The sequence below is a fragment of the Panthera onca genome, chromosome B1 (assembly GCF_046562875.1).
Source record: "Panthera onca isolate mPanOnc1 chromosome B1, mPanOnc1 haplotype 2, whole genome shotgun sequence".
Lineage (NCBI taxonomy): Eukaryota > Metazoa > Chordata > Mammalia > Carnivora > Felidae > Panthera > Panthera onca.
The window spans coordinates 689,955-715,053 of record NC_138342.1 but is presented as its reverse complement, the minus strand read 5'-3'; the positions used below and the strand labels follow the sequence as shown (position 1 = coordinate 715,053).

The following is a 25,099-nucleotide window of genomic DNA, read 5'->3' as shown; positions in this document are numbered from 1 at the left end:
GTTCTGTCTTCCCTGGGTGTCGACCTAAGAGAAAGGCGGTGTTCCACGTCTGCAGAAGAGACAGCTTGTTAGAAATGGATGACACAAGCAGCCACCTATCGGGAATGAAAACTGGGTTTCCGGGCTCATATTTTGTATCAAAACCAATGATAGATCAGTGAGCAAAATGTGAAAATGAAGCCCAAAAAAGTACCGGGAAATGTGGGAACATTTTTTAACGTAATCCTTGAGTGGGGAAGGGACACAAAACACAAGAGGCAGGAGAGGTCGGGAAGATGCAAGGCACACAAAATCCACCTCGCCGAATGGCGATCGCAGAATCGGCAGATGGCAAATACTCGAGGCTCATCACACTGAGCTACTTTTGTTTAAAAATGTTTATTTATTTTTGAGACAGAGAGAGACAGAGCATGAACGGGGGAGGGCCAGAGAGAGAGGGAGGCACAGAATCGGAAACAGGCTCCAGGCTCTGAGCTGTCAGTACAGAGCCCGAAGCAATGAATGGCTTGAACCCACAAACCGTGAGATCATGACCTGGGCTGAAGTCGGACGTTCAACTGACTGAGCCCTCCAGGTGCCCCAGCAGTCATGTTTTCGTTTTAAATTTTTTTAAATGTTTATATATTTTTGAGAGAGAGAGAGAGAGAGAGAGAGAGAGAGAGAGAGAGAGACAGAGCATGAGTGGAGGAAGAGAAGAGAGAGAGCGAGACACAGAATCCAAAGCAGGGTCCAGGCTCCGAGCTGTCAGCACAGAGCCCGACGCGGGGCTCGAACTCACGGACCGTGAGATCACGACCTGAGCCGAAGTCGGACGCTTAACTGACTGAGCCACCCAGGCGCCCCTGAGCTACTTGTCTTAACCAGTAAAGAGCTCCTACAACTCACACAAGTTAGTAAGTCAACAGGAAAACGAGCAAAGGATATGGACATCCGGCTCCCAGAAAAGGAGAAACGACCAGGACTTTGCCACAGGAGAAATGCCCAGTAGCTCACCCCCCTAAGAGGCACATCAACCAGAACTCCAAGGTGCCACTGCTCCACGGGGCAAGCACCCGGCGCCGCCACCGCTGAGCGCCCAGGGCTCCGGGAGTCCGCGTCCTCGCAGGCTGCTGCCACTGGGAAAGCGAATGGAGCGGTCCCGCGGCAACTAGCACAGTGGCAGCTGCACAACCACTGGGCTCCGCGCTTGCGATCCCGGGGACCCAGACGGGCACCCGTGGCTGTCGTGGATGCGTGTGTGCAAGCCGTGTGCTGGACCTCGGGGAACGGTCAAGGGCTAGGAAGGGCCTTCCTGCCCAAAATGCCACAGAACCCGAGGGAAACGGCCAAAACTAACATTTTCAAGACTCTGGAAATTAACCAGAGACCTGGACCGATAGGCTGAGTCATGGTGGGAGGTTGGCGATTCCCAGTCCCTCTCCTGCTTTGCAGCGTGACCTTGAAACCCAGCAGCCTCACAGCCACAGCGGCTGTGGAAATCAGTCCGGCAGTCACTGGGAGGTGAAGACGAGCTGTGGAGCCCCCCGAAGCCCTCCCCTCAGAGAACTGGCACCATTTGACCTGTCTGGCTGCTGCCTGGAAAAAATCCATTCGCCAGGCTGGTCTTTTTCTGGCCTGACTCAAGTGGCCGAGTGTGGGTTTGTTGCAAACAATCAGTGGCACTGTTTAATGATGCGGCCGCCCACAGAGGCAACATGCGCTTGGGCAAACGAGAGGCTGGCCAAAAACCTCAGAAGACCTGAGGAGTACCTAGCTCTCACCTCCGGCTGAACTCGAGGCCCTGTGCAAGCAGAAGTGTGAGTTCTCGGTGAGAACTCACTGGCTGAGCAAAGTGAGCCCCACATGCACACACAGCTTGTCTGCAAAACCACAAGACTTCTTGGGTCAAAGCATTTAAGGAAGTCTCTGTTCCATCATTAGCTGATCACTAAGCTAACCACAGAGACTCCAGTGACCAAGCATAACAAAGAATACAGATTTACATAATTAGTCCAGAAAGGACATGAAACAAACAGCGACAACAAATTTGGGGGGAGGGGGGAGGATCCGATTTGCAGAGTTGTCATGTTGTATTATCTGTCTAATTTTCAACAGAAAAATTATGACACATAAGGCATCGGGAAAATGTGGCCCATACACAGGGACAGAAGCACTCAATGGAAACTGTCCCTGAATAAGCCCAGATGTGGAACTTACTAGACAAATGTTGTAAATCGGTTATGATAAATATGTTCAAAGAATTAAAGGAAGACACGTATAAAGAATGAAAATGAGAATGGTGTTTCACCAAATAGAGAATATTGGTAAAAAGAAAGACATTATAGAAAAACCAAATGGAAATTCTGGGCTCAGAAAATATAGATGAAATGAAAAATTCATTAGAGCAACTAAACATTAGATTTTTGTTGGAAAAAGAATCTGTGATCTTGAAAACAGATCAGTAGGTTCATTCTGAGGAGCAGAAAAAAGAATGAAGAGAAATGAACAGGGCCTCAGGGACCAGAGAGACATCATCAACCAGCTGACATACACATAATGGGAGTCCAATGACAGGTGAGAGAGAAAGAGGCAGGAGAAGAAAAAATGGCCCCACACCTCCCAAATTTGATGAAAAACCACCTCTAAATCCAAGAAGCTCAACAAATCTCAAAGACGACACAAGCAAAGACACACAATCAAACTGTCAAAAGTCAACAACAAGGAGTACCTTGGAAACAACAGGGAGAAGCCCCAACCTGTTGTGTACATGGCATCTTCTAGAAGGTGAACACTGGCTTCTTGTGAGAAACCATGGGTGCCAGAAGGCAGTGAGAAGACACAGTCAAAGTGTTAGAAGAGAAAGACTATTACCAAGATTTCAAAATCCGGCAAAGCCATTCTTCAGAAGCGAAGAAGAAAACATTCCAGATAAACAAAAATGGGGAGAATTCACTGCTAGCAGACTTCTCCTACAGGAAATAACTGCAGGGAGCCCTTCAGGCTAAAGTGAGAGACACTAGTCAAATCCACAAGAAGAAACACAGAGTGCTGGTAAAGGCAACCACGCAGCCAAAGAGCAGACAGAATAAATGTATTTTTGATTGTAAACGTTTTCTTTTCCCATCTGAGTCAAAAGAGCTGCATAAAGCGATAATCACAAAACTATGTTGACGGGCTCACAATCTATTAACACGTAATCTGTATGACAAAAAACGGCACAAAGAAGCTGGGAGGGAACAGACTTATGTTAGAGCAAATGCTCCTGAAATCAAGTTGGTGCGAATCCAAACTAGACCATATTCAGTCGTTCACTCTGCAGGTTCCAGAGCAACCACTAAAAAATTGCCCCCAAAACAAAAACAAACACCCAGTGAAAGGCACAGGGGGATTAAGTGAACGTCCATCCAACATACAAGAAAAGGACAATGGGGAAAAGAGAGATAAAAAGATGTGTAGAAAAGCTGAAAGGTGACACATGTAAATCTTTCTTTTCGTAATTACATTAAAGGTAAATGGAGTAAACTGCACTGTAAGTGCAGAGATCGGCAGAACAGATGAAAAGCCACAATCAGCTACATGCCACCTATAAGGAGCACGTGAGAATCAGATAAAGATGTACCACGCAAACAACCACCAGAAGGCGTACGGTATCACGCAAAAAGAGACTTAGAGACAAGCTGTTAGAGACAGAGAAGGCTGTGTTACAAAAGGGTCGGTATATCAGGAAGAAATAATAGTATAAGCATATGTGCACTTAACAACACAGCCCCAAAACACATGAAGCAAAACCAACAGAAATGAAAGGAGAAACGACTGGACAGGAATGGCCGGAGCCCGCAATCCCCCACTCTCTTTTTTTTTTTTTTTTTTTTTTTTCAACGTTTTTTATTTATTTTTGGGACAGAGAGAGACAGAGCATGAACGGGGGAGGGGCAGAGAGAGAGGGAGACACAGAATTGGAAACAGGCTCCAGGCTCCGAGCCATCAGCCCAGAGCCCGACGCGGGGCTCGAACTCACGGACCGCGAGATCGTGACCTGGCTGAAGTCGGACGCTCAACCGACTGCGCCACCCAGGCGCCCCTTTCCCCCACTCTCAATATGGGTAGAACAACTGGGCTGAAGGCCAACAAGGAGAGAGAGGAGGTAAGCAACGCTACGAACCAACTCAACCTAACGTGTGTCTACACGACACCCAACAACAGAATAGTTTCTCAAGTGCATGTGGAACATTCTCCAGGATAGCGCATACACAAAATAAGTCTTAGAGGACTGAAACCATACATGATGTGTTCTTTGGCTACGTGGAATGAAATCAGAAATTAAGTAACAGAAAAACACTGGGAAATTAACAAGTATGTGGAAATTAAGCCAACTCTTAAATCACAAGAAAAATGAGAAAATACTTGGAGATAAAGATGAGGCAGAGCACACACAACTTACACGATGAAGCTAAAGCAGCACTTAGATGGAAACTTCCAGATGTAGACACCTAATGAAAAAGAAGCTAGACCTCAAATCAGTAAGCTAATCACCTATCTCAAGTAACTAGAGAGAAAACTAAGCCCAAAGCAACCCGAAATAAATAATAGAGTAGAAAATAATGAAACAATGAAAAAATAAGAAAAAAAATCAACAAAACCAAAAGCTGGGTTTTGAACAGATAGTAAAATTGGTAAGCCTTTAGCTAGACTGGCCAAGAAAATTTTAGAGAGAGAGAGGACAATTTTCTAAAATCAGGAATGAAAGAATAGATGTTACCACCAAACTTACAGAAATAAAAAGGGCTGTAAAGGAATAGTATGAACCACTGAGGTCAACAAATTACAATAAAAAACCTATATGAAATGGACACATTCCTACGAATACAGAAGCTACTAAAACCGGGGAGCCTGGGTGGCTCAGTCGGTTAAGCGTCTGACTCTGGTTCAGGTCACGATCTCACGGTTCCCGGGTTCGAGCCCCGCGTCGGGCTCTGTGCTGACAGCTCAGAGCCTGGAGTCTGCTTCAGATTCTGTCTCTCCCTCTCTCTGCCCCTCCCCTGCTCATGCTCTGTCTCTCGCTGTCTCTCAAAAACAAACGTTAAGGAAAAAAAAAAAAAAAGCTACTGAAACTGACTCAAGGAAGAACAGAAAATCTAAACAGATCTATAATAAATGAAGATAATCAGTTAATTAAGAAAAAACAGCTTCTCACAAGGAAAAGTCCAGGACCAAATGACTTTACTGGCGAATTCTACCAAATGCTTAACGAATTAACACAAATCTTCCATAAATTGTTCCCAAAAAAAGCAAGAGAGGAAGGAACACTTCCCAATTCAACCTATGAGGTGAGTAGTACTCTGGTACGAAAGCCAGACAAAGACAGCACAAGAAGAAATACACACTGATATCTCTTATGAATACAGACACAAAAGTCCTTAACAAAGTACTACACACCAGGTCAATGGAATCACAGAACACTAGCAAACCAAATGCAGCAATACATAAAAAGAATTATCACGACCAAGTGGGATTTATCCCATGAAAGCCAAGAGTGGTTCAACGTACAAAAACCAATTAACATAATAAACCATATCATCAGAATAAAGGACAAAAACCACATGATCGTTTCAGTAGAGACAGATGGATGGACATCGGACAGATGCAACATTTTTTCAAGACAAAAACACTCAACAGAGTAGAATTAGAAGGTCACTTTCTCAGCCTGGCGAAAACCATCTTCAAAAGCCCATAGCCCACACCGTACCATGGGGTGAGACTCTGAAAACTTTCTCCCCAAGCCCAGGAACAAGGTGAGGATGTCCACTGTCGACACTGTACTCGAGGCTTCTACTTTGCCAAAGCAGTTAGGCAAAAGAAAAAAAACGAAGGCATCCGAACTGAAAAGGAAGCATTGTTTGCAGATGATGTGACTGCGTGTTGAGAAAATCCTAAGAAGTCTGCACGCACGTGCTAATGTATTGGAATTAACCGAGTTAAGCAAAGTTTCAGGCTACAAAACCATACAAAAATCAGTTGAGTTTCTATAAATTGAGAACAATCTAAAATGAAATTCAGAAAAAGTTACATTTGCAACAGCATTAAAAAGAATAAAATAGGGCGCCTGGGTGGCTCAGTCGGTTAAGCGTCCGACTTCGGCTCAGGTCATGATCTCATGGTTCGTGGGTTTGAGCCCCACGTCGGGCTCTGTGCTGACAGCTCAGAGCCTGGAGCCTGTTTCAGATTCTGTGTCTCCCTCTTTCTCTGACCCTCCCCTGTTCACACTCTGTCTCTCTCTGTCTCAAAAATAAATAAATGTTAAAAAAAAAAAAAAAAAAAAGAATAAAATACTTGAGAACACATTTAACAAAATGAGTGCAAAATGTGGACACCGACAAAACGTTGCTAAAAGAAGCTGGGGAAGAGTCTGACGATCATGAGACCCCGAGTGCATAAGCCACACAGCTAGGTATTAAGTATTTAGTGACCCCTACATCCAACAAAACCTCTATCAAAATCTCAGCTGCCTTTTTTTTTTGGCAGAAACTAACAAGCTGACCCTAAAACGCATTTGGAAATGCAAGGGACCCAGGCCAGCCAAACAGTCTTGAAAAAGAACAAAGCTGGAGGGAGGACTCACTTTCAGGTTTCAAAACTTACCACCAAGCTACATTAATCAAGACACTGCAGCACTGGCATAAGGACATATAGGTCAGTGGAACAGAACTGAGAATCCGGAAATAAATTCATACATTTATGGCCAACCGACAATCAGCAAAGGTGTTAAGATAATTCAGTGGGTCGGAAAGAATAATCTTCTCCACACACAAAAGGACAAAGTTGGGCCCCTACCTCACGCCATATACAAAACGAACTCAAAACAAAACTGACCTGAATTTAAGAGCTAACCCGATAAGGACACTTAGAAGAAAACATAGGGGTATATCATGACCTTGGATCAGACCATGCTGCTTAGCACACCAGAAGCACAAGAAACAAAAGAAAAAACAGATCCTGGATGTTATCAAAAGTAACAACTTAGTGCTTCCAAGGGCACTATTGAGGAAGTGAGACAGAATGGGAGAAGATATTGGCACACGATATAAGGATCCGGCATCCAGAATAGATAAAGAATTTTTACAATTCAAAACAGACAATCCGACTGAAAACGGTCAAAGGATCTGTACGGGTATTTCCATGGCCAACAAACACACGAAAAAATGATACCGCTGGTCATTAGGAAAATACAGACTAAAATACAAATCAAGACACCACTTTACGCCAATTACAGACAATAACAAGTGTGGACAAGCGCAGACAAGAAATTGGAACCTTCACGCGCTGTGGTGGGAATGTAAGTAAAATGGTCCGGCTGAGTTAAAATGGTCCAACTCTGAGTTGGAACAGTTCAGCAGTTCATCCAAAAGTCAGACAGAGTCGCCATATGACCCGGCAATTCCGTTTCTAGGTGTAAACCCAAAAGAAATGAAAATACATGTTCACACAAAAACCTGTACACAAACGTTCACGGAAGCATTATTTGTAATAGACGAGCGATGTGGAACGACCCACGTGTCCGTGATGAACAGATAAATAGGGTGTGGCATCCACTCAATGGGGTATCATCACTAGGCCACAAAAGGGGCTGGAGTTCTGGCATATTCTATCACACGGAACAACCCTGGAAACATGGGGCTAAGCGGACGAAGCCGGACGCGAGAGGCATTGCCGTGAAACGTCCAGAAAGGGCGCAAACCCGCAGACAAATCCAGAGGTGCTGCACGCGCCTGCCCACGGGGACAGGGCTGCTTCTGCGGTGACGCAAAGTTCTGGAATCAGGTGGTGTGGGTCGCACAACACTGTCAACGCGCTTAGTGACACTAAGTTGTACGTCCTGAAAGGGTGAATGCTATGGTACGTGGGTTCTGTCTCAGTGACGCGGTCCTTGGAAGAACAAGCGCAGTGAGGTAGCTGTGGGCATTCTAACGCAGAGCCACCACCCCACACGTGTGCGTCGGAGGCACAAGGCACAGCGCCGTGAGCGCTTCACTTCCGGCGTGTTCGTCTTAGAAACGGTGTGCGCGTAGAAGTGTGGGTTTCCTGGAGCCCCTCCGAGCCATCACCGCCCAGGGAAGAGGCCGGGAAGCGGGGGCCGGGGGTCACACGTGGCCCATCGACTCCGAGCCACGTCGTAAGACGTACAGGCTTTGTAAGAGGCCCCACTGAGACACAGCTGCCCGTGTGTCCTCCAGGCTCTCGGGCCAGACGGAGCCCAGAGGACAGTGGCACCCCCGCGGGAGGGACAGTCCATAGTTCTGGGGCACTTTAATTAGAATACGCGCTAACTCCTCACACGAAGCACACACAGGAACGGTGGCTGTGGTGGCGACCCGGTCCCGTGCCCGCTCGCCCGTCCTCGAGCGCTGGCACAGGGCGAAGAGGAGCTGCGGCCAGAGGGGACCACACACGCCCAGTCTGGCCCTCTAATTCAGCGCGTAGTTAAACTGGTTTGCAAACTTCTCGTGTTTCTTGCGGTCCATCTGGTTCATGGCCGTGACGACCCTCTGCACGGCTGCCCTGTGGGGAAAGCAAAGCGGGGCGTGATCAGGGAGCCCCGGCTAGGGCTCTGGGCTCCGACTGCGGTCTGGCTGGGCTGAGGCACCGGTTGCAGGTGGCTGCCACACTCCGGCCACCCAGGCTCCCTGCAGCTCGAAGCAGCTGGGCCCTACCCGTGTAGAGCCTAACGACGACCTCGGCACCACCCCTGTGGGCTCCCTGAACCCCCAAAGCACCTCCCGGGATCCCGAATCTCGCCAGAGCCAGGCTGCACCCCGGAACCAAGCGCCAGAACCAAGCGCCAGAGCCAGCCCCCCGCCCGGCCTGCTTCCCCCCCGCCCCGAGCCCCCTCCCCGCCCAGCCAGCCCCCACCTCAGGTGGGGCCGCAGGAGAACACCGCAAACGTGCGGCAGGAAGACGCGGAGTGGCGGATCGGGCGTGTCTCGCTGCCCAGCCCGGCTGCTGTGAGGCCGAGGGCCTGTGCCCGGTGCCCACGTGACTTTTGGGCGCGGCCCCAGGGGCGCTGCCACCCCGGCCCTCCAGCAAGACGAGCCCTAGGCCACCAAGCTGCTGCAAGGAGCCAGCCCGAAGGCTCTTCTGAGCGTGGTGGGAGGGTGCCGGGCGCAGAGGCCCCTTGGCCGGCACTCCTCTGGGCATCAGCACCCAGGGTGCCCTTTACCCGCGGCTGATCCACCAGAAGCCAGCTTCGTGCCCGGAGGCTGGGGGCCAAGCCCTCCTCAGGACGCCGACTCCTACGACGCGCCAGCAGTGAGGAGGTGCTGCACCCCCCCTGCCCCTCGGGGCTCCGTGAGGGCGCCGAGGAAGCCGTGCTCCCGTCCCCTCAGGCCAAGTACACGGCGACGCTGGCCAGGAGAGCAAGAAGGGCCTCCCTTGCCCAGGACACTGAGCCAAATGCCCTCCAGGGTCTACTGGAGGAGGCTGCCCCGCAGGCACGGTCTGAGGTGCCTGTTAAGACCTGTGCCTAAGTCTGACCCAGGAAGTGACGGCCTCACAGGCTTCCTGAACAAGCCCCCCAATTCCTTCTGGCGGCACCTGTATAAGCACGGTGGCTCTGGCGAGCCACAGTGGCGAGCAGGCAATGACAGCGCTGGCTCGAGGCCCTGACCCGCTTCCCCGTGGCACCGGCCAAGTGCTGGGGCGGAGACCTGCGTGGCAGGTCCCACCGGCCTTGGGAGCGACTCCCCTGCCCACGGTCACTAGGTGGACGTCCCCGGGCACTGACCTCGAGAGAGCCCAGCCCGGCCAGCGCCCGGCCCTTCTAGGTCAGCTGGGCAAGGAGACACAGGGCCGGCTCTGTGCCAGCAGCCCCCGCTGAGGCCTCAGCCCCTCACTGGGAAATGAGGATGTGCTGGCCGGCCGGTCCGCGAAGCCCCACCCCTAGGGGAACGGCTGACCGGTGACCCTCGGGGTGACCGGCTCCAGGCCCTGCCCCTGCTGGCTAGGAGCACCTGTCCCACCCAGGGGCGTGGTGGTCAGCGGGAGAAACGCGTGGTAGAGCGGAGTCGGGGCCCCAGGCTTGCCAGTGTCTTGGAGTCCAGTCACCCCCCTCCGGCACCCCCAGACGCAGGGGGTGGGGGCAAGGAAGCCGCCAGAAGCTCTTACTTAGCAAACACCTTCTTCGCGATGCGCGCACGGGCAGTGTCGGCCTGCTGCTTCAGGTCGGTGAGGCCACAGCGTCTCCTCCTCTTTCCTCTGCCTCTCCCGCTGGACCCAGACGAGCCAAGGTCTACTCCCGTGGCGGCCTCCACGTCTCTCATAAACTCGGGGTCCTGCCACTCTGCAAAGAGGCCTCGAGATTTAGGAGAACTCCCGACACTAACCAGAGCGTCCCTACTCAAGTCCCGATCCCTCCCTGCTGTAGGGGCCGGCTCGGCTGGGGATAGCGGGGCGGGGGGCAAGGCAGACCCTCCCCCCGCCACCGTCCTGTGCCCCGCAGGCCCCTGTGCCCACAGAGGCCAGGAGGGGGCTGGGACAGGACCCAGCAGCCTCTCCGGGTGCATCCACTGACCCCTCAGGCAGGAAGGCAGCTGAGGCTGGTGGCTGGGGGACAGTGCCATCTGCAGGCTGCTTCCCAGCCTCCAGCTGGACTGTGCCCCGCCAGGCCCCCAAATATGGCTGCCAGGCCCGTCTGCTGGCTGGTGGGGGCGTGCGGCAGCGGTGGCCACAGCCAAGGGGTCAGCGCGGGCACAGCCTTCTTTCTTATCGGTCCAAAAAGAACCGGACGCGGGCTTCAGCAACACGGGGGTCAGTTCACCCAGACAGCTCTGAGTTTCCTGCCACGTGCCTTCTGGCACGGCCCAGCCACACAATGAGGTGGGGGACAGCGCTCCGAGGGGAAACACGCGTCACCCGGTCCCAGAGCCCAGCCTCACCAGCCCCGAGCTGCACCGAGGCCAGGTCGGCGCGCTCACCTGCCAGAACCGAGGGGAGCTTTTGCTGTCCGATGGTGGGGGCTCCCGGCCTCGGCTTCCAAAGGCCCGGCTACCGCCCACCTCACTCTCGGCTTCCCGGTCCCAGTGGGGGCTGCTCTGCCCATGCTGGCCGTCCCAGGAAGGCCATCCCGGGCAGGAGCGGGACGGCACGATGTCCCTCCTGTGCCCAGACCTGTGGCCGCCGACCCTGGCCCGCAGGAGGGTGCCGGACGCCCTGCCCACAGAGCCGACGGGAACCCCAGGGCCCAGGGTCAGAGGGCTGGGCTGTGCGCCCCAGACAGACAGATGGCCAGGCCTCCCCAAGTTGATTTTTTGAAGTGAAGGAATACAGGGCCGCACAATTCAGGCCCAGGAACGATTAATCCGAGATTAAGGAAAAGTGTCTAAACAGTTTATCTCCCGTAATAAGAAGGCGCCACAGTTTAGGAGCCCGGTGAATGGAGCAATTGTTTAAACACAACAGAAAATGCCGGCGCCCGGTGGAGATGGAATGAGCATCTCAGTAAAATGAAGGACCAATTTAAAAGCCTTTGAAGAAAATCAATAGAAGCCGGGGCCGCGCGGCCTTCCTGTGCGCTGACGGGCCCTGGAGCTCGGCGCGCATTGTCACCAAGGTTAGCGCCAGGGAAAAGAAAATTGCCCCGCGTGCGAGGGAGGCGGGGATCGATACTGTAGTTAGTAAAGAGATGCTATTTCACATCTGACTGGCCAGCGCCGGCCCGCGGCCGCAGCCCCGATACCTGTTGTTAACAAGTCGCCGAGGGCTGGAGAACCACCCGCTCTTCGGGGCTGACACAAAAAATAGGCACTTAATTTGCTCCTGAGTGTGAGCCACCAGGGAAGGCCTCACCCTGCGGATTAGCAGGTCAGGGGCCCCTCCCCGCCGCCATCCACTGCCCCGGGTGTCAGCCTGAAATCTAACATCTGTCAAAGGGAGAAACCCCACTAATGACGACAAACACAGCCTGACTGGGACCCTCACGTGCAGGCCAGCGCTGCCCCCCACGCACGCGGCCGCCTTCCCTTCGTCGGGGCTCTGGGTCTGCGACAGGGCTTTCTCAGGTGAGCGAGAGCCCCAGGCAGTCCCGGGGCCTCCAGACACTGGCCCGGGCTGGACAAACCACGGAGACACGGAGACAGATCAGGGGCCTGGGGAGTGTGCCCGTGCGCTGCCCCGTGACGGCCACTTCTGGTGATGCCCCCTGGCCCTGCTCCTCAGGGGTCCTGGGAAGCCGGGAGGCAGCCAGCACATGGCACGTGCCCAGCACAGGGCATGGACACCCGTACTGGGATGAGACAAGTTCCCTGGGTTGTCCTGAAAACGGTGCCTACGTGGCTCAAGTCCACCGTCCTGTCTGAATCTAGCCTACGGGACGGGACCCTGAGACGGCCTCTGTGGAGACCTAGCCTCCCGAGGCCTGAGGCCTCAGGACCCGCCCGGGACCCACTCGCTCCTGCCCAGACGGGCACAGACGCACGCACCTGCACGTGCCCGCAGCTCGCCCCGATGCAGAGAGAGAGCCGGTCGTGCGGGGTGGCAGGGGGCACAAGGTCCGCACGGGGGACACGTGGGCAAGGGGACGTGGGCAAGTGCGTCTGCCTGGCGGGAAGCAAACTGCTCTCCTCCCTGGAGCCCGGGCTTCAGCCAATTAACTCTTCTTGCCTCCATTTCTTCACCTCCTTAAAACTGATTCAGGGGCGCCTGGGTGGCTCAGTCGGTCAAGCGCCCGACTTCGGCTCAGGTCACCATCTCACGGTTCGTGAGTTCGAGCCCCGCGTCCGGCTCTGGGCTGACGGCTCGGAGCCTGGAGCCTGCTTCGGATTCTGTGTCTCCCTCTGTCTGCCCCTCCACTGCCTGCACTCTCTCTCGCATTGTCTCAAAAATAAATAAACGTTAAAAAATATTTTAAAAAAACAAAACAAAAAAACTGATTCAGAGCCCAGAAGCCAAACAACCGACCAGCCAACAACGCGGCCTTCTCCGGCCGTGAGCACATCCACGTCTCCAGGTGGCAGCTGTGCGAAAGCACCACCCCGCTGTGTCCCAGTTGCGCCGCCGTGAGCCGGGACCACGCTGGTGGCAGGTGGCCACAAAGACCCCATGGGGAGGGTCCCGGCCGTCCCCACGCAGCCCCCAGACCTACCCGGGCGCCCTGCCTGCTGCTGCTGCTGCTGCTGCTGCAGCCGCCTCTGCTCCCAGGCCCTGTCCTCCGGGCGGAGGGGCCGCCCCGCGTCATCTCTCGGGACGATCTTCCCGTGGAAAGGACACTGTGGCAGAGAACAGAGCAGTTCGGATGGCGGGACAGGAATGCCCCTTCCTTCGCACACCCCGAAAAGGAGGGGCTCTTGGGGTACGTCTGTGAAGGCGGGTGGGCCGAGGGAGGGGGGAGGCTGGGGCCCACGGCAGTCCGGCACCCGCCGCCCGCCCGGCGTGTTCCGTATGGACCGGGCTCAGGAGGTGCGGTGTTAAGCAAGCGAGGGCGCCGGAAAAAGTGCGGAGCGCCCCAGCTCCCAACCCCGGCACAAGTCCCCACCTGAGCGACGCGTGACAGCCACAGGCAAGCCCTCCCTGGGGCGGCAGCGGCCAGCGCGGCAGTGGGAGGCTGGAGCCGGGCACTGCACCCCCTCCCCCGCCCCCCCGCCCTGCCCCGCCCCTCCCGGCCTCGGCCCCCGCCTCGCCTTCAGCCGGTCCTGGCGCTCGCAGAGCCGGCCGTCGGGCCTCGGGGCGCGGCAGCGGTGCCGCACGGGCTCAAACTTCCCCGCGAAGGTGATGTAGCGGCTCCGGAGCATCTCTGAGACGTTGGCGTTGTCCACTTCCACGTGCGATTCACTGGGCTTCCAGAAGCGGTGCTCAGAGGGACACCTGCAACACCAGACTCTCAGCGCTGCCGCAGGGAGGCCGTCGGACGGCCCGGCTGGCGAGGGCACGCCGCAGAGACCCTGGGACCCGACCACAGGTGCCACAAGCTGAAGGCCAGCAGCCCTGAGGCAGAGCAGAGACCTCAGGGGCGATCCCGGCCCGGCAGGAGTGGGACTAGCCCGGGGAACACGCAGATGGAAATCGTGCCCCTTCCCGTCGGCAGCCCCCAGATGGAAAGTGAAGGCCAGCACGGCCAGGGGGCAGCTTCCCAGAAATTCCTGGCAGAACCCCAGGCCTGGCCCGTGGGGGGGTGGGTGGGGTGGCCGTGACAAGGGGCTGGGGTGCAGAAGCACTGAAGGAGCGCGAGGGGTCACAAAGGGCCCGGCAGCCCATCCTTCGTTCCCGGGGTGATGCCAGACCACGCAGCACGACGAGCGACAGGGCACCTCAGAGTGCAGACGCGCACTGCACACGGTTCCACGGCCGCCACACACCCGTGCCATGTGGTGGGCGTCCCCACGCCCTCCTGGCATCCACAGGGACTGCGGGGCAAGGGAGCGAGCGTTGCGGCCGGGCGAGGGCGGTGGGGTGGGTGCCCGACACACACACACTCACTCACTTGAAGATCTTCCCGGCCGGCGGCTGCTCCTGGCCCCAGTAGCACAGATCCACCCCAAAGGGCACGACAGGCGCCCGGGCCCTCTCTGCGGCCAGCTTCCCAGCCTCCTCTGGTCCCACAGGTGCCCTGGAGAGGCCCCGAGAACAGGACACACCGACGGTGCACGCCTGGAGCCGGCCACAGCCACCCGCCTCTCCCTCGTGTCCTCCACCCCCCCCCCCCCGGGCACAGACACGGGCCCCCACGTCAGCACACTCGGGCCCGGGCTCCCGGGCGGACACCTGGGCCTGCGGGAAGCCCAGCATCGGGCCCCAGCCGTCCCCGGGGAGCTGTGCAGGGAGCTGAGCGCCCCACGGCCACAAGGTGGCTATGGTACGGCCCTCCGCGAGCCCCTGTACACCTCATGACCCCTGGCCCGGGCGCACGCCGGGGACCGCCTCCCAGGGGCCAAAGGGGCCTCAACAGCTCGAGGACAACGGCCCGCGCTCTGGGGAGAGGCGGGGCACCCGGGGGTCACCTGGGGCTCGGGGGCGGGGGCAAGCGTCCGTGCAGCGCATGCAGCTGGGCGGCAGCACAGGTGGGGTCCTGCGCCTCCTCATCCCTCCTCATGCTCTTCCGGGCCTGTGAGCCCCGTGCCGCCGGGTCCCTCTCCAGCCCTGGAACAGAGAGGTGTTGTTCCCCACCACCCTTCCCACGACCCCGGACAGACCCCTGGGGCCACCACGCCCCCATCTCACGGTGACAACACGCTAGTGACCGCACGTGTTAGTGCCAAACCCTCCAACTGCCAAACCCTCGGCCACGTTCCACAGACAGCCTGGTCTGCCGCCAGCAGGATGAGGCCGCCGCGCTGGGGTCTCCCGACACCTCAACGGGACGCGGGCAGAAGAGAGGCTAATAGGCCACCGACCTCTGCGGGCCGGCATCCATCCCCAGATCCCCCAAGTCCCCAGGGCAGGGTGAGAGATTCCTCAACGCTACCGAGCCCTGCCTTGACCCCTGCTGCCCCTCTCCGCTGGGTGCAGAGGCCACCCTTCCCAGTCGCCGTGCGGGCCGGCGCCCCAGGGCGCACGGGGCGGAGTGTGGATTCGGACACCAGGGGCGCTCCACCCCAAGCACATCGCACCCCCCCTAACTCGCTGTGGGAGCCAGGGGCCTGGACTGAGCACTCTCCCCGCCAAGGGGCTGAGGGCCCGCGGGCCGAGCATGGCTCACACCGTGAGGACCGTGAGCTGCCAGCAAAGGAAGGAAACGAGCTGAGTGATGTGTCCCAGGCAGAGGACGAGAGGTCGAGCAGGCTGCACAGTCCTCCGGGGCCGAGGAGCTCGGGACTTGGAGGGGCACACGTGAGCGGCGGGCACCCCCAGGCGGCACGCGGGCATGAAGCCGGGGTGGCGGGGGGGGGGGGGGGGGGGCTCTCCCAGGTGGGGAGAGCAGACGCACGGACACCAGCACCCTCGCTCCTGGACCCAGGAGGACAGAAAGACAACTGGAGGGTGAGAGACCCGAGAAGGAGGCAGCGCTATTTTGCTGGAAAACGTGGGAAAGATCGGAAGGGCCTGCCGGGTGTCAGGAAGGAGAGAGTGGGGGAAACCCAGCTGTTAGAGTTACAGGGACTGCAGGAGACCCACAAAGCTTCTGAACAGAAGAGGCGGGTGCTCGGAAAGACCTACTCGAAGACCCACGCTCCCTGTGACGTGACAGCGAGCAGGCAGGGGCGAGGCCTCAGGAGACTGAAGGAAAAGCCAATCACACTTCCAGCGTTTTCTCCTATTAGCTTTTGCAGCCAGCCTGAGGGGCAGCCTCCCACCAAGACCCCTTGGCAGGGTGGGGGTGGGGGGGAGCACACAGGAAGGTCTGCCTTGAAAACACTCCGGAAGCAGCAGCCAATCGGCCAGGAGAGAGTGGGGGGGGGGGGGGGGGGATGTGACTGGCTCTGTAAAAGTCAGGGGACCACGGGGCTGGCCAGCAGACCAAGGCCCAGGACAGACGTTCGAGCGTGGTGACGAGGGCAGTGCATGGGACAGAGGATGAATCTTTCAAAACGGCCCTCAGAAAAATTAACATCCTTACCATTTCACTAACATTTAACGAATACTTCCAAAACCAGAAGACACGTCATCCTACCGCATAAAAGGTGGAAGAAAGAAAACAGAAACTGGGCACAGGCAGCAAAGTGGTAACAACTCGCTAAACGGATCACCATCAGCCGAGAGGCAGACCGATCGGCCTTAAAACACGGAGTGACCTGCTGTCTACACCAGACCCACCTAAAACCACCGGTCAGCAGAAAGCGGGAACGAGGACGTGAGGGAGGACTCACTCTGCAGGCGGCAAGGAGCGCGGACCGCTGACAGTCGGCACGGGGGCTCTGCGGACCCTCGCAGGGCAGACCAAAAGGGCCCACGCGGCGGGCCGGCGGGACGCTGTATCCCAGGGGCCCTTCCGGGCACACGGGCCCCGGACAGGAGCAGCGTCCCCAGACCACGTCCCGGGGCCACGGAGCGGTCAGAGGGTGCAGAGCAACGGGCAGTGGAGACCCCAGACGTCAGAAACGGACACGGACGCGAGGTATTTAGCGCGCAGGCGTGCGCACTTCCCGAGCGCACAGACTGGTGGTGTAGACAGTCCCACTGAACACTCCACTCCGCACCGCCCCCTCCCCCACGAACTCACGACTACCGACTCAGCCCAGCCACTCTGCTAGGGAGCCAGGGCCCCTGGGGAGGGCGCCAGGAAGGGCCTCGCAGCACCACCAGGAGGGGCCGCGCCCGCCTCAGGTGGCCTCGGGCTCTCTGCGGCAGGATCCGACGGACTCGGCCCGGAGGCGGCTGCCCGCCCTCTGCAGCTTGGTGGGCGGCGGCAGACGGCTTTGGCCGTTGCACGGCTGGTTTCTCGGGGGCCCCCGGAGGCCGCAGGCCCTTCGCGGGAAACATCTGCCCGCGCTCGCTCCAGAAGACCAGCGAGCCCGCCCGCTGCCCTTTCTCAGGCTCCCGTGGCTGAGAGCAAAGGACAGAGCCGTTCGGGCGTGCTGGGTCCCCCGAGGCTGGGGACCCCAAGCAGGCTCCCTCATCACCACGACACCCTAGCTCCAGCTCCCCAAACCCCCCCAGCGCCCCCACTCGGGACGTGGACGAGGTGGACCGCTAACCGCCGCAGGGCCCGTCGCGGTGGCCCGGCGAGCGTGCCCGCAACACACGCGCACGCCTGGTGCAGGGGGGTGGCGGTGGGCAAGACCGGTAAGTGGGCACTGTGGCATTTAGATGGATACAATCACAGCCCAAGGATCGATACGAGAATTCCTAAGAGTTACAAGAATGAAATATATTTTTCATTGATTTGTTGTTTTAAACCATTAAAAAGATGGGTAAGCGTGTTAAGGCAGAGTAAATACTCAGGGCACGAAAAAAAACACTACCACTTTCACGTCGTTGTAGAAAATCAATCTTGCTGACACACTTTCAAAGGAAAACCCCAAAAAGCAGACGGCATTCCTCAGGCCCGGGAGCGCGCATCTGCCAGGAGAGCGAGGCCGCGGCCGCCCCGCCCCGCCAGCTGCACCCGCCCGTCCCAGGGGCGTGCGACTCGAGTACGGGAGCGGGAGCGTGGCTCAAAGGTACTCCCACGGTCGCCTTCAGAAAGCGTCAGAAAAACGCCCAAATCCCCGTTTTTGTTTAAATTGACCAAGTGGCACCCATTTGCCTGGAGCGCGAAGGCAGACAGGGCGGGAGAGATGAATCGATAGCAGGAAATGGAGAGGCTGCGGCTTCGCGCGGAGTTAGGCCGCCGAGCTTGACACTATTGATTTTACCTGGTTCAGCTGGCCTTGTAATTAAAATGTAAATTTGAGAAAGAGATTATGTCCTGACAGAAATGGTAGGATTAAGGGGAAGATAAAAGCCCCTTGGTGAAAATTCAGAGAGAGGACTGAGAAAGAAAGAGCGCCAGCGTCCTCAGCCGTGTGGATTTAGACGAATCTACTGCAGGGTTCGCCTGCGTTTAATTGAAAAAACAGTGACGGAATATAAAGCAGCGTTATGAACTGCCGCGCCCTGGCACACTTCTGTCTGGAAACCCCCAGGGCCCTGGAGGCCCGCAAGGGCTCGCCGCGTGCTTGAGGGCGGGGTCGCCCGGGCGCACAGCCGTCTTGGCAGCCGATCCCAGGTCACGAGCGCCCCCGCCCCAGCCCCAAGCTCACTGGGACTCTCACCGCCCCTGGGACCCTGTGCCCGCGCCCCCCCCCCCCCCCCCCCCGCCCCAGCTGGGCTGTATGGGGCTGGCCTCGTCCCCGGGGCCCCTGCTCCATCGCCGGCCAGGCCCTCGGCAGCCCACCTGTCCGGGAAGGGACTCAGTTTAGCAAACACAGGTGGACGGACAGCACCGGGCCCTGACCCGCGTCGGCCATTAGCATTCCCTTCCGGGTCACAGACAGCATGTCGTGAGCCTTCCACAGAAAAGGGGTGAGCCAGTGGCGGCAAGACCGGCGGGGTCTCTCCCAACACGGGCCCCGCGGGCCTCACGAGGAAGCGGGTGTCAGGTGCAGGTGACAGGAGGCGGCATTCTGCTAACCTGCTCCTCCTGCAGGGCAAACGCTCCGGGGCTCAGCGGAGGGACGGGGCACGCTGTAGGCCTGTGGGTTTTTCTGGGCCAGAAATACTTCAGTGGGAACAGCTGATCTGTCTTGCCGGGGCCTCGGCCGGGGAGACGAGCGGACAGAACCCCTGGAGGTGCGCTCGCCCTCTGTGGTCACCTGGGGAACCCGGGAGCAGGACTCAGCTGGGCTCGGTGCTCAACTGCTCTTGCCGGTGGGGCCGGGGCTTTCTTGTCACACAGCGGCAGGGCAGGATCCCATCGAGTGTCCTGTGAGCGGCACCGTGACACCCAGTCCCCCCCTCTGCCACTCTTGATTAGCAGGATAACAGGGAGGCTCACCACCCGGCCAGTGGGAGTGGCGGGAGCTCCCCCACCCCCGCCGGAGGCTGCCAAGGCCAGACCACGTGCCAGCCCCTCGGTGGTAAGGCAGATCCACGGGCCACGGCTGTGGTCACTGCTCTCCTCACAACCGTCCACCAAGCACAAGCCACAGGCCAGAGGGAAGCTCTCCCTCCTGCGGGAAGGGCTCAGGGCCCTCAAAGCGAGACTGCAGAGGGCCCAGGACAAGCAGCTGCGGCACTAAGAGCTCAGCGGAGGACGAGCCGAGGGTCAGCGTGGGCTCCCAGGCCCCAGAGGCAGGGCCAAGGGGCTCGCGGCCCGACCACTGCCGGGCACCCTGCCCAGGCATGGGAAGCAAGAACAGGGTGGCGGGCACGCCCCAGGAGGCGCTCGGGCATGGGCTGCAGAGGCCCGGAGAAGTGACCGGACTTGGGGGGGGGGGGGGGGGGCGTTCCCCGGGGGTCCCGTCGCTACCGCCCACCGTCCCAGCCCGGGCACGAGCGGCCTCCAGTGCGGCCGGGCCTCTGCTGGGCTCTGGCCTGGCCACGGGTGAGGCCTTTGGCCACGGGGAGCCCCCGCTCCGGTGGGAGGACAGCAGAACCCAGGGACGGCAGAAGAACACACAAGACCAAAGGGCAGGAGGGCCCCCCAGTGGTCGGTGGGGGGGGCCCAAAAAGCCACGAACGGAAGGTCAGCACGGCCAGAGCAGAGAGCGGGACGCATGTGCAGGCCGGCGCCTGGGGAGAGGTCACCTGGCTGGCAGACGGCAGGCGTCGGGTCTGGCTGTGCTGCTCGGGTCGTGAGGCCCCTAACGGGCCACAGCACCACCCCTGAGCGGCTGCCAACCACCCACACTCTTCACACACCTGCGCTTTGCCTCACAGCCTCGGGCAGACATCCACCTGTTTTGCGGTTATTTGGCTCCTCTGGACGTGAGGGGTCGGCCCCGTGCGCCACCACCCTGGGCCGCTGGCAAGGAAACCACAGGGCGACACTGCCCAGGAGCAACCTTGCTCTGCCCCACGGCAAACAGGTGTCCTGGGCCTGACGTGCCGCCACCGTCCGCGGCTCCACAGTCAGGAAGGAGGGAAGGGCGCTCCGCCACGCGGGGCCCGGGGACCAGGGAGGAGGCAGCAGTCTCTGTCGCCCGGTGCCCCTGCCGCAAGCGGGAATCGAGCCCCTGGACGTGGGAGCCGCCCCCCCCCCCACCCCGGATTCGTGTGTCCCCAGCAGGGCTGCCCCTCGTGCGGAGCCGGCCTGACTGTGCCCCCAGAAGGGGCGGTGGCACCTGCCCGACTCGGGGACGGCAGGAGCCCAGCACAGGGCCGGCCTGGGAGAGGGGCCCTGGGCACAAGGGGGAAGATGGTGTGATTTTTGGTGACAGATCTGCAGCGTCACCAGGCAGGGCGCACACCAGGGCTGGCTCCCCTGCTCAGGGGGCCCCAGACCCCAGACGAGAGGTCATGCCCGAGGCCCAGCATCCTTGGCTCCTGCCACCCCACCGCCGGCCGCACTCACCACACTCGGGCTGCAGGTGCTCGGGGACGCAAGCCTCATAGCCCTCCTTCTCTGGGACCTCTATGAAGTCGTCGTCCTCGTCCTCGTCCTCGTCCCTGACCGCTGGGCCCGTCTGTGGAAACACACCTGTGTGTGAGAACAGCCCAGAGGCCCGGAGGCTCCCGATCCTGCCGGGGGAGACCTCGCTCCGGGCTGGGTTTCGGCGACGGGCTCGAGGCAGCACCAAACACCAAAGATGGCCTCCAGGCCCTGCGCCTCAGCTCAGGCCAGCCCCGTGGCTCCTCCACCGGCCAGCCACCTGGGGTCCACGTCCAGCCACACGTAAACCTGCCCCACTATCTCGTTCCCTTTGAAACTCATGCAAGAAACCCGGCTTCAAGGTCTCACGGAACAGACGTGCTCCCAGGGCCCCGTGAGACACGTCTCCCCCAGCGAGAGGCAAGATGCCCCCGGTTCCGGGCCGAGCTGAGGGTGGCGTCCAGCTCAAGCCAGGCCCCCCGGGGACAGTGGTGTGCCTGTGCTGCTGGAATAACCTGCCCTTAAGAGTCACTCATGACAGAGCCACCGAAGAGCCCATTCCCTTTGGGCGGGGCCACCTGCTCCCTAGCCCGCCCGGAGGGCCTGCTTCGCTCCTGGGGCACCGGGACCCTCTGCAGCACCCAGTCCGTGGCAGAGCAGAGGCGGAGGCTGCCGCACACCCAGGAATCGGGCTTCTGAGGCTGGTCCTGTGCAGCCCCCTCCTCGCCCCCCTTCTCAGTGACCCCTGTGGCCCTAGGACAGGACGCGAGGGAGAGGATCCCAGCAGGAGCCCGGCCTACTCTGCACCACGGCCGCAGCCGATTTCAGACCAAGTGGAGGAGACTTCCAGAACGGAGGCCCCCGTCGCGCGAATGCAGACTGCCAGGCCTCTGAAGGTACAAAGCAGCAGCCTTGGAAGAACGGCCCTGTGACACACGCCTGCACCACCAAAACCTCTCTCAATAGCACACCTCAGAGGCACAGCGGAGGCCTGAGCAGGGGACGGAGAGCCTGAGTGACCCAGGGGACAGGAGGCCTCGGGCTGGCCCCACACCAGGCCCGGCCAAGTCACAGACGCCGGCAGCGCCCGCCTGCCCGCACAGCTGGGCCTGGTGGCGGCCCCAGCAGCGACCCGGTGACCCGGCCGTACCTGAGGGCCCGGGACGCCCATGCAGGAGCCACCGCCCGCCCGGAGAGGCATAATCAGATGCAAATGCACTTTGTTTAGGTACAACCCACGGCTGTGCATCTGGGAAGCACGGGAGACATTAATCACTGGAAACTGTAATTTTTGTTATCAGTCTAACACTGATCAAAAGGGAAGCCTGTCTCCACCACTGACCTGTGAAACGTCCCAATTATGCTCTTTGGAAATGACAGGGGCACTTAACTCCCGAGCTGGGCAAATGACGACGATCAATCACGTTTGAATAACAATGAGCCGCGGACCTGAAAATTATTTTTGTATAGAATCTACCCAGGAATTTATGAAAGGTGGAAAGCAGCCCAAGGTTTTAGGGCATTACGGTTCTCGGCTAGTGCAGTGCGTATCAAACACTAAACAGAATTTATGTGTTTTAATTTTCTAAAAGGTAGATGTGCACTGGGTGCTACAATGCATAACATATAGTGCTGGGTTTTAAATACGGGGTCATTTTCATAAAATATTATGCTTATTGTTCACACCCTTGAATTTCACCAGGGGCTTTTATTAAATTTTCATTTCTTAAAAAATATTCGGCTGCTTAGCTAACTATTAGGAATTATGCCCTCTTTCTCCCCAACTAAAATTGTTTATTCCTGTGAAGAAACACGGAGCCCTGAGCTGCTCTTTGTTCTTAAATTAGCACTGATCAGGTCGCACCAGGCAGCACACACACCACCTCCAGAACGCCGCCCCCTGGGTCTGTGCAGCCAGGTCCCCCGGAAGAACGCGGCTGACTCGACCGCAGGGTGCTCACCTCCGGTCCGCTGGTGGCGGGTGGCCCACTCAAACCACAGCGACGCAGAGTCAGACACGGACTTTGCCGCCAATATCGAAGCCACGCTTGAAAGCTTCCACTTCCTTTTGATTCGCGGTGTTCGCTCGGCTGTCTGAACCCCCTGGAGCTCAGAGTGACCCTGGATGTCGGGCCCTGAGCACATCAGCAAAGGGCAGTGACATCTGGTGTCCAGAGGTGGAGGGGGCGCCACATCCAGGACAGTCACTGCGGCTGTGACACCTGTGTGACCTGCCCAGGGGCCTCACACAAACGCCTGTTCAGAGAGCAGGAGCACCGCCACCAGGCAGGCCAGAAAACCCTCTCCACGAGACGCTGGCGAAACAGCACGGCTTGGGGTAACTGAGGCCGGCAGGCAGGAGCCCATGGGAGCCAGTCCCGGGACAGGACTTCCCCTCAAAGTCAAAGGTCACAGGCTGGTAAGAAACCAGCACTGGATGAGGCAAGGGGAGGCACTGGGAGCAGGAGGCAGAGGAGGGGAGCCCGCTGGGATCGTCCTGTAAGGAGGCATCCAGTTGAAAGTGGGTGGTCCTCAAAACCGAGTGGGCTCATAAGCTGTTCTGTGTTTGCCAGAAGCTGAGTTTCCCTGTCGCAATAAACCCCACGAACACTCTCGAGAAACCAGCCCCCGCGTCCCCCCCACCTTCCCTAACGGAGAACCCCTGGGCAGGTGGACAGAGCCCTGCGGCCCCTGGGACGCCCCCTCCCACACCGCGTCGCCCTTTTGGGGAAAGGCCAGACCCGAGGGACGAGGGATGGGGGATAGACACCTCCCGGGCACAGCCTGTCCGCAGCCACGGGGAGGCGCAGAGGAGGGCCTCGGGCCTTCCGCGGGTCTTATACAAATGGATTCGCACCCACAGTTAAAAGGATTTAGAAAAATGAGCCTCTGGGATCGTAATTAAACAAGCAATAAAACGGCTAAAATATACAACGCAATCAGCTTACAGCAGTGGGGGTATCGGGGTTACTGATTATTTGAGGAGGAACAGAACGAGCGACCTGGCTCCGGGAGCGGGTCTGCCCGCCAAACGCGCGCCCGAGATGCAGCTGGGACCGTTAAATAAATTTTGTACGATCTAATTAACTTGGTGCGCAATCTCAATTACTTTTCACCCAAGAAATCACTTTTGTTCAGTTTTATGTGTGTCTGTTTCCCTTTTTAAAAAAAAAATGATGTAAGGCCTCGTCAGACAAGTGAGCTCCAACCTGCATTTGTCTTTCGGCGGCTTGATGGCCATGCATTTAAAACCCCATTCTATCTTATAAACTAAAAATTAAACGTGCTCAGCTGTGATGGCCGTCATCGCATCTGCTATTTATATGCTAATGCCCTCCCTGGAAGGCCGTGCAAATTGCCCAGCCAGGCCAATATCTCATGCACATCTCCAGCTGCTGGGGACGCACGCTCACAGGGCAGAGGACAGCGGGGCGTGGGACTGGCCAGGGCAAGAGTGAGGACACAGGGACCCTCGGCGACACCACTCGGGCCGCAGAGCGCACGGTCCCCGCTCAGCGAGAGCAGAGCTGGTGAAGTGCGTCACCGGGTTCTAGGACGGCCACGGGCCCGCCCCCCCGTCTGGTCTGATCCAGCCCTGCGTCCAGCCTGCTGGCAGTGCAAGAAACCGCGCCGCGGGTCCACAGGACACGGGCAGGCCCGCTGCCAGGGCGAGGCTGGGGCGCGAGGCCCTGCAGGGTCACCAGGAGACCCGGGTGGGTAACTCGGGTCTGTGCCACGGTCCACGTGGGCACCCTCCCCTCGGCCGCCACGCTGGGGCTCGCCGCTGGACTCAGCAGGCCGCGAGATGCGCTCCCCTGGGCTACCTGACAGCACATCTGGCGGAGGGTGCAGCTTGCTGGTTAGACCGGGCAGTTCCCACCGCCCGAAGGAGCCGTGTCCACACGGGAAGAGGAGAACCTTCAGCGCGCGCCCTCCTCCCTCAGCCCAAACTTCGCAGGCAAAACGGCAGGCGGCCGGCACCCTCAAAGGCCGAGGCTCACGCAACTCCCCCCAGACTCCGTCTTCTCATCTGTGAAATGGGGCGGTACCATCATCTACCTCAGAGCGTGCTCGGGGACTCAAGGGCTGGTACCTGAAGGTGTTCCGGAGGAAGGGGTGTGCGGTGTAGACACACAGGAGGGGCCAGGCACCGCGGGGCTGGGCCCCAGGGCCCCCAGGAGACGG

The 25,099-nt window shown here is 58.4% G+C and overlaps 1 protein-coding gene across 3 annotated transcripts in view; it reads right to left on the bottom strand.

Moving 5' to 3' along the window:
* Positions 1 to 649: 649 nt before the first annotated feature.
* UVSSA (UV stimulated scaffold protein A) overlaps positions 650 to 25,099 on the bottom strand; it is a 34,521-nt gene continuing 10,071 nt past the window's right edge. For all 3 annotated transcript variants that reach the window (XM_081795457.1, XM_081795458.1, XM_081795459.1), the window contains exons 8-15: positions 20,897 to 21,008; positions 14,964 to 15,102; positions 14,447 to 14,572; positions 13,647 to 13,830; positions 13,112 to 13,235; positions 10,138 to 10,312; positions 4,072 to 8,535; positions 650 to 3,828 (exon numbers count right to left, since the gene is read on the bottom strand). In XM_081795457.1, coding sequence (XP_081651583.1) covers positions 8,442 to 8,535; positions 10,138 to 10,312; positions 13,112 to 13,235; positions 13,647 to 13,830; positions 14,447 to 14,572; positions 14,964 to 15,102; positions 20,897 to 21,008 — 954 coding nt within the window. In that variant the 3' untranslated portion in view covers positions 650 to 3,828; positions 4,072 to 8,441. The remainder of the gene's footprint in view (positions 3,829 to 4,071; positions 8,536 to 10,137; positions 10,313 to 13,111; positions 13,236 to 13,646; positions 13,831 to 14,446; positions 14,573 to 14,963; positions 15,103 to 20,896; positions 21,009 to 25,099) is intronic.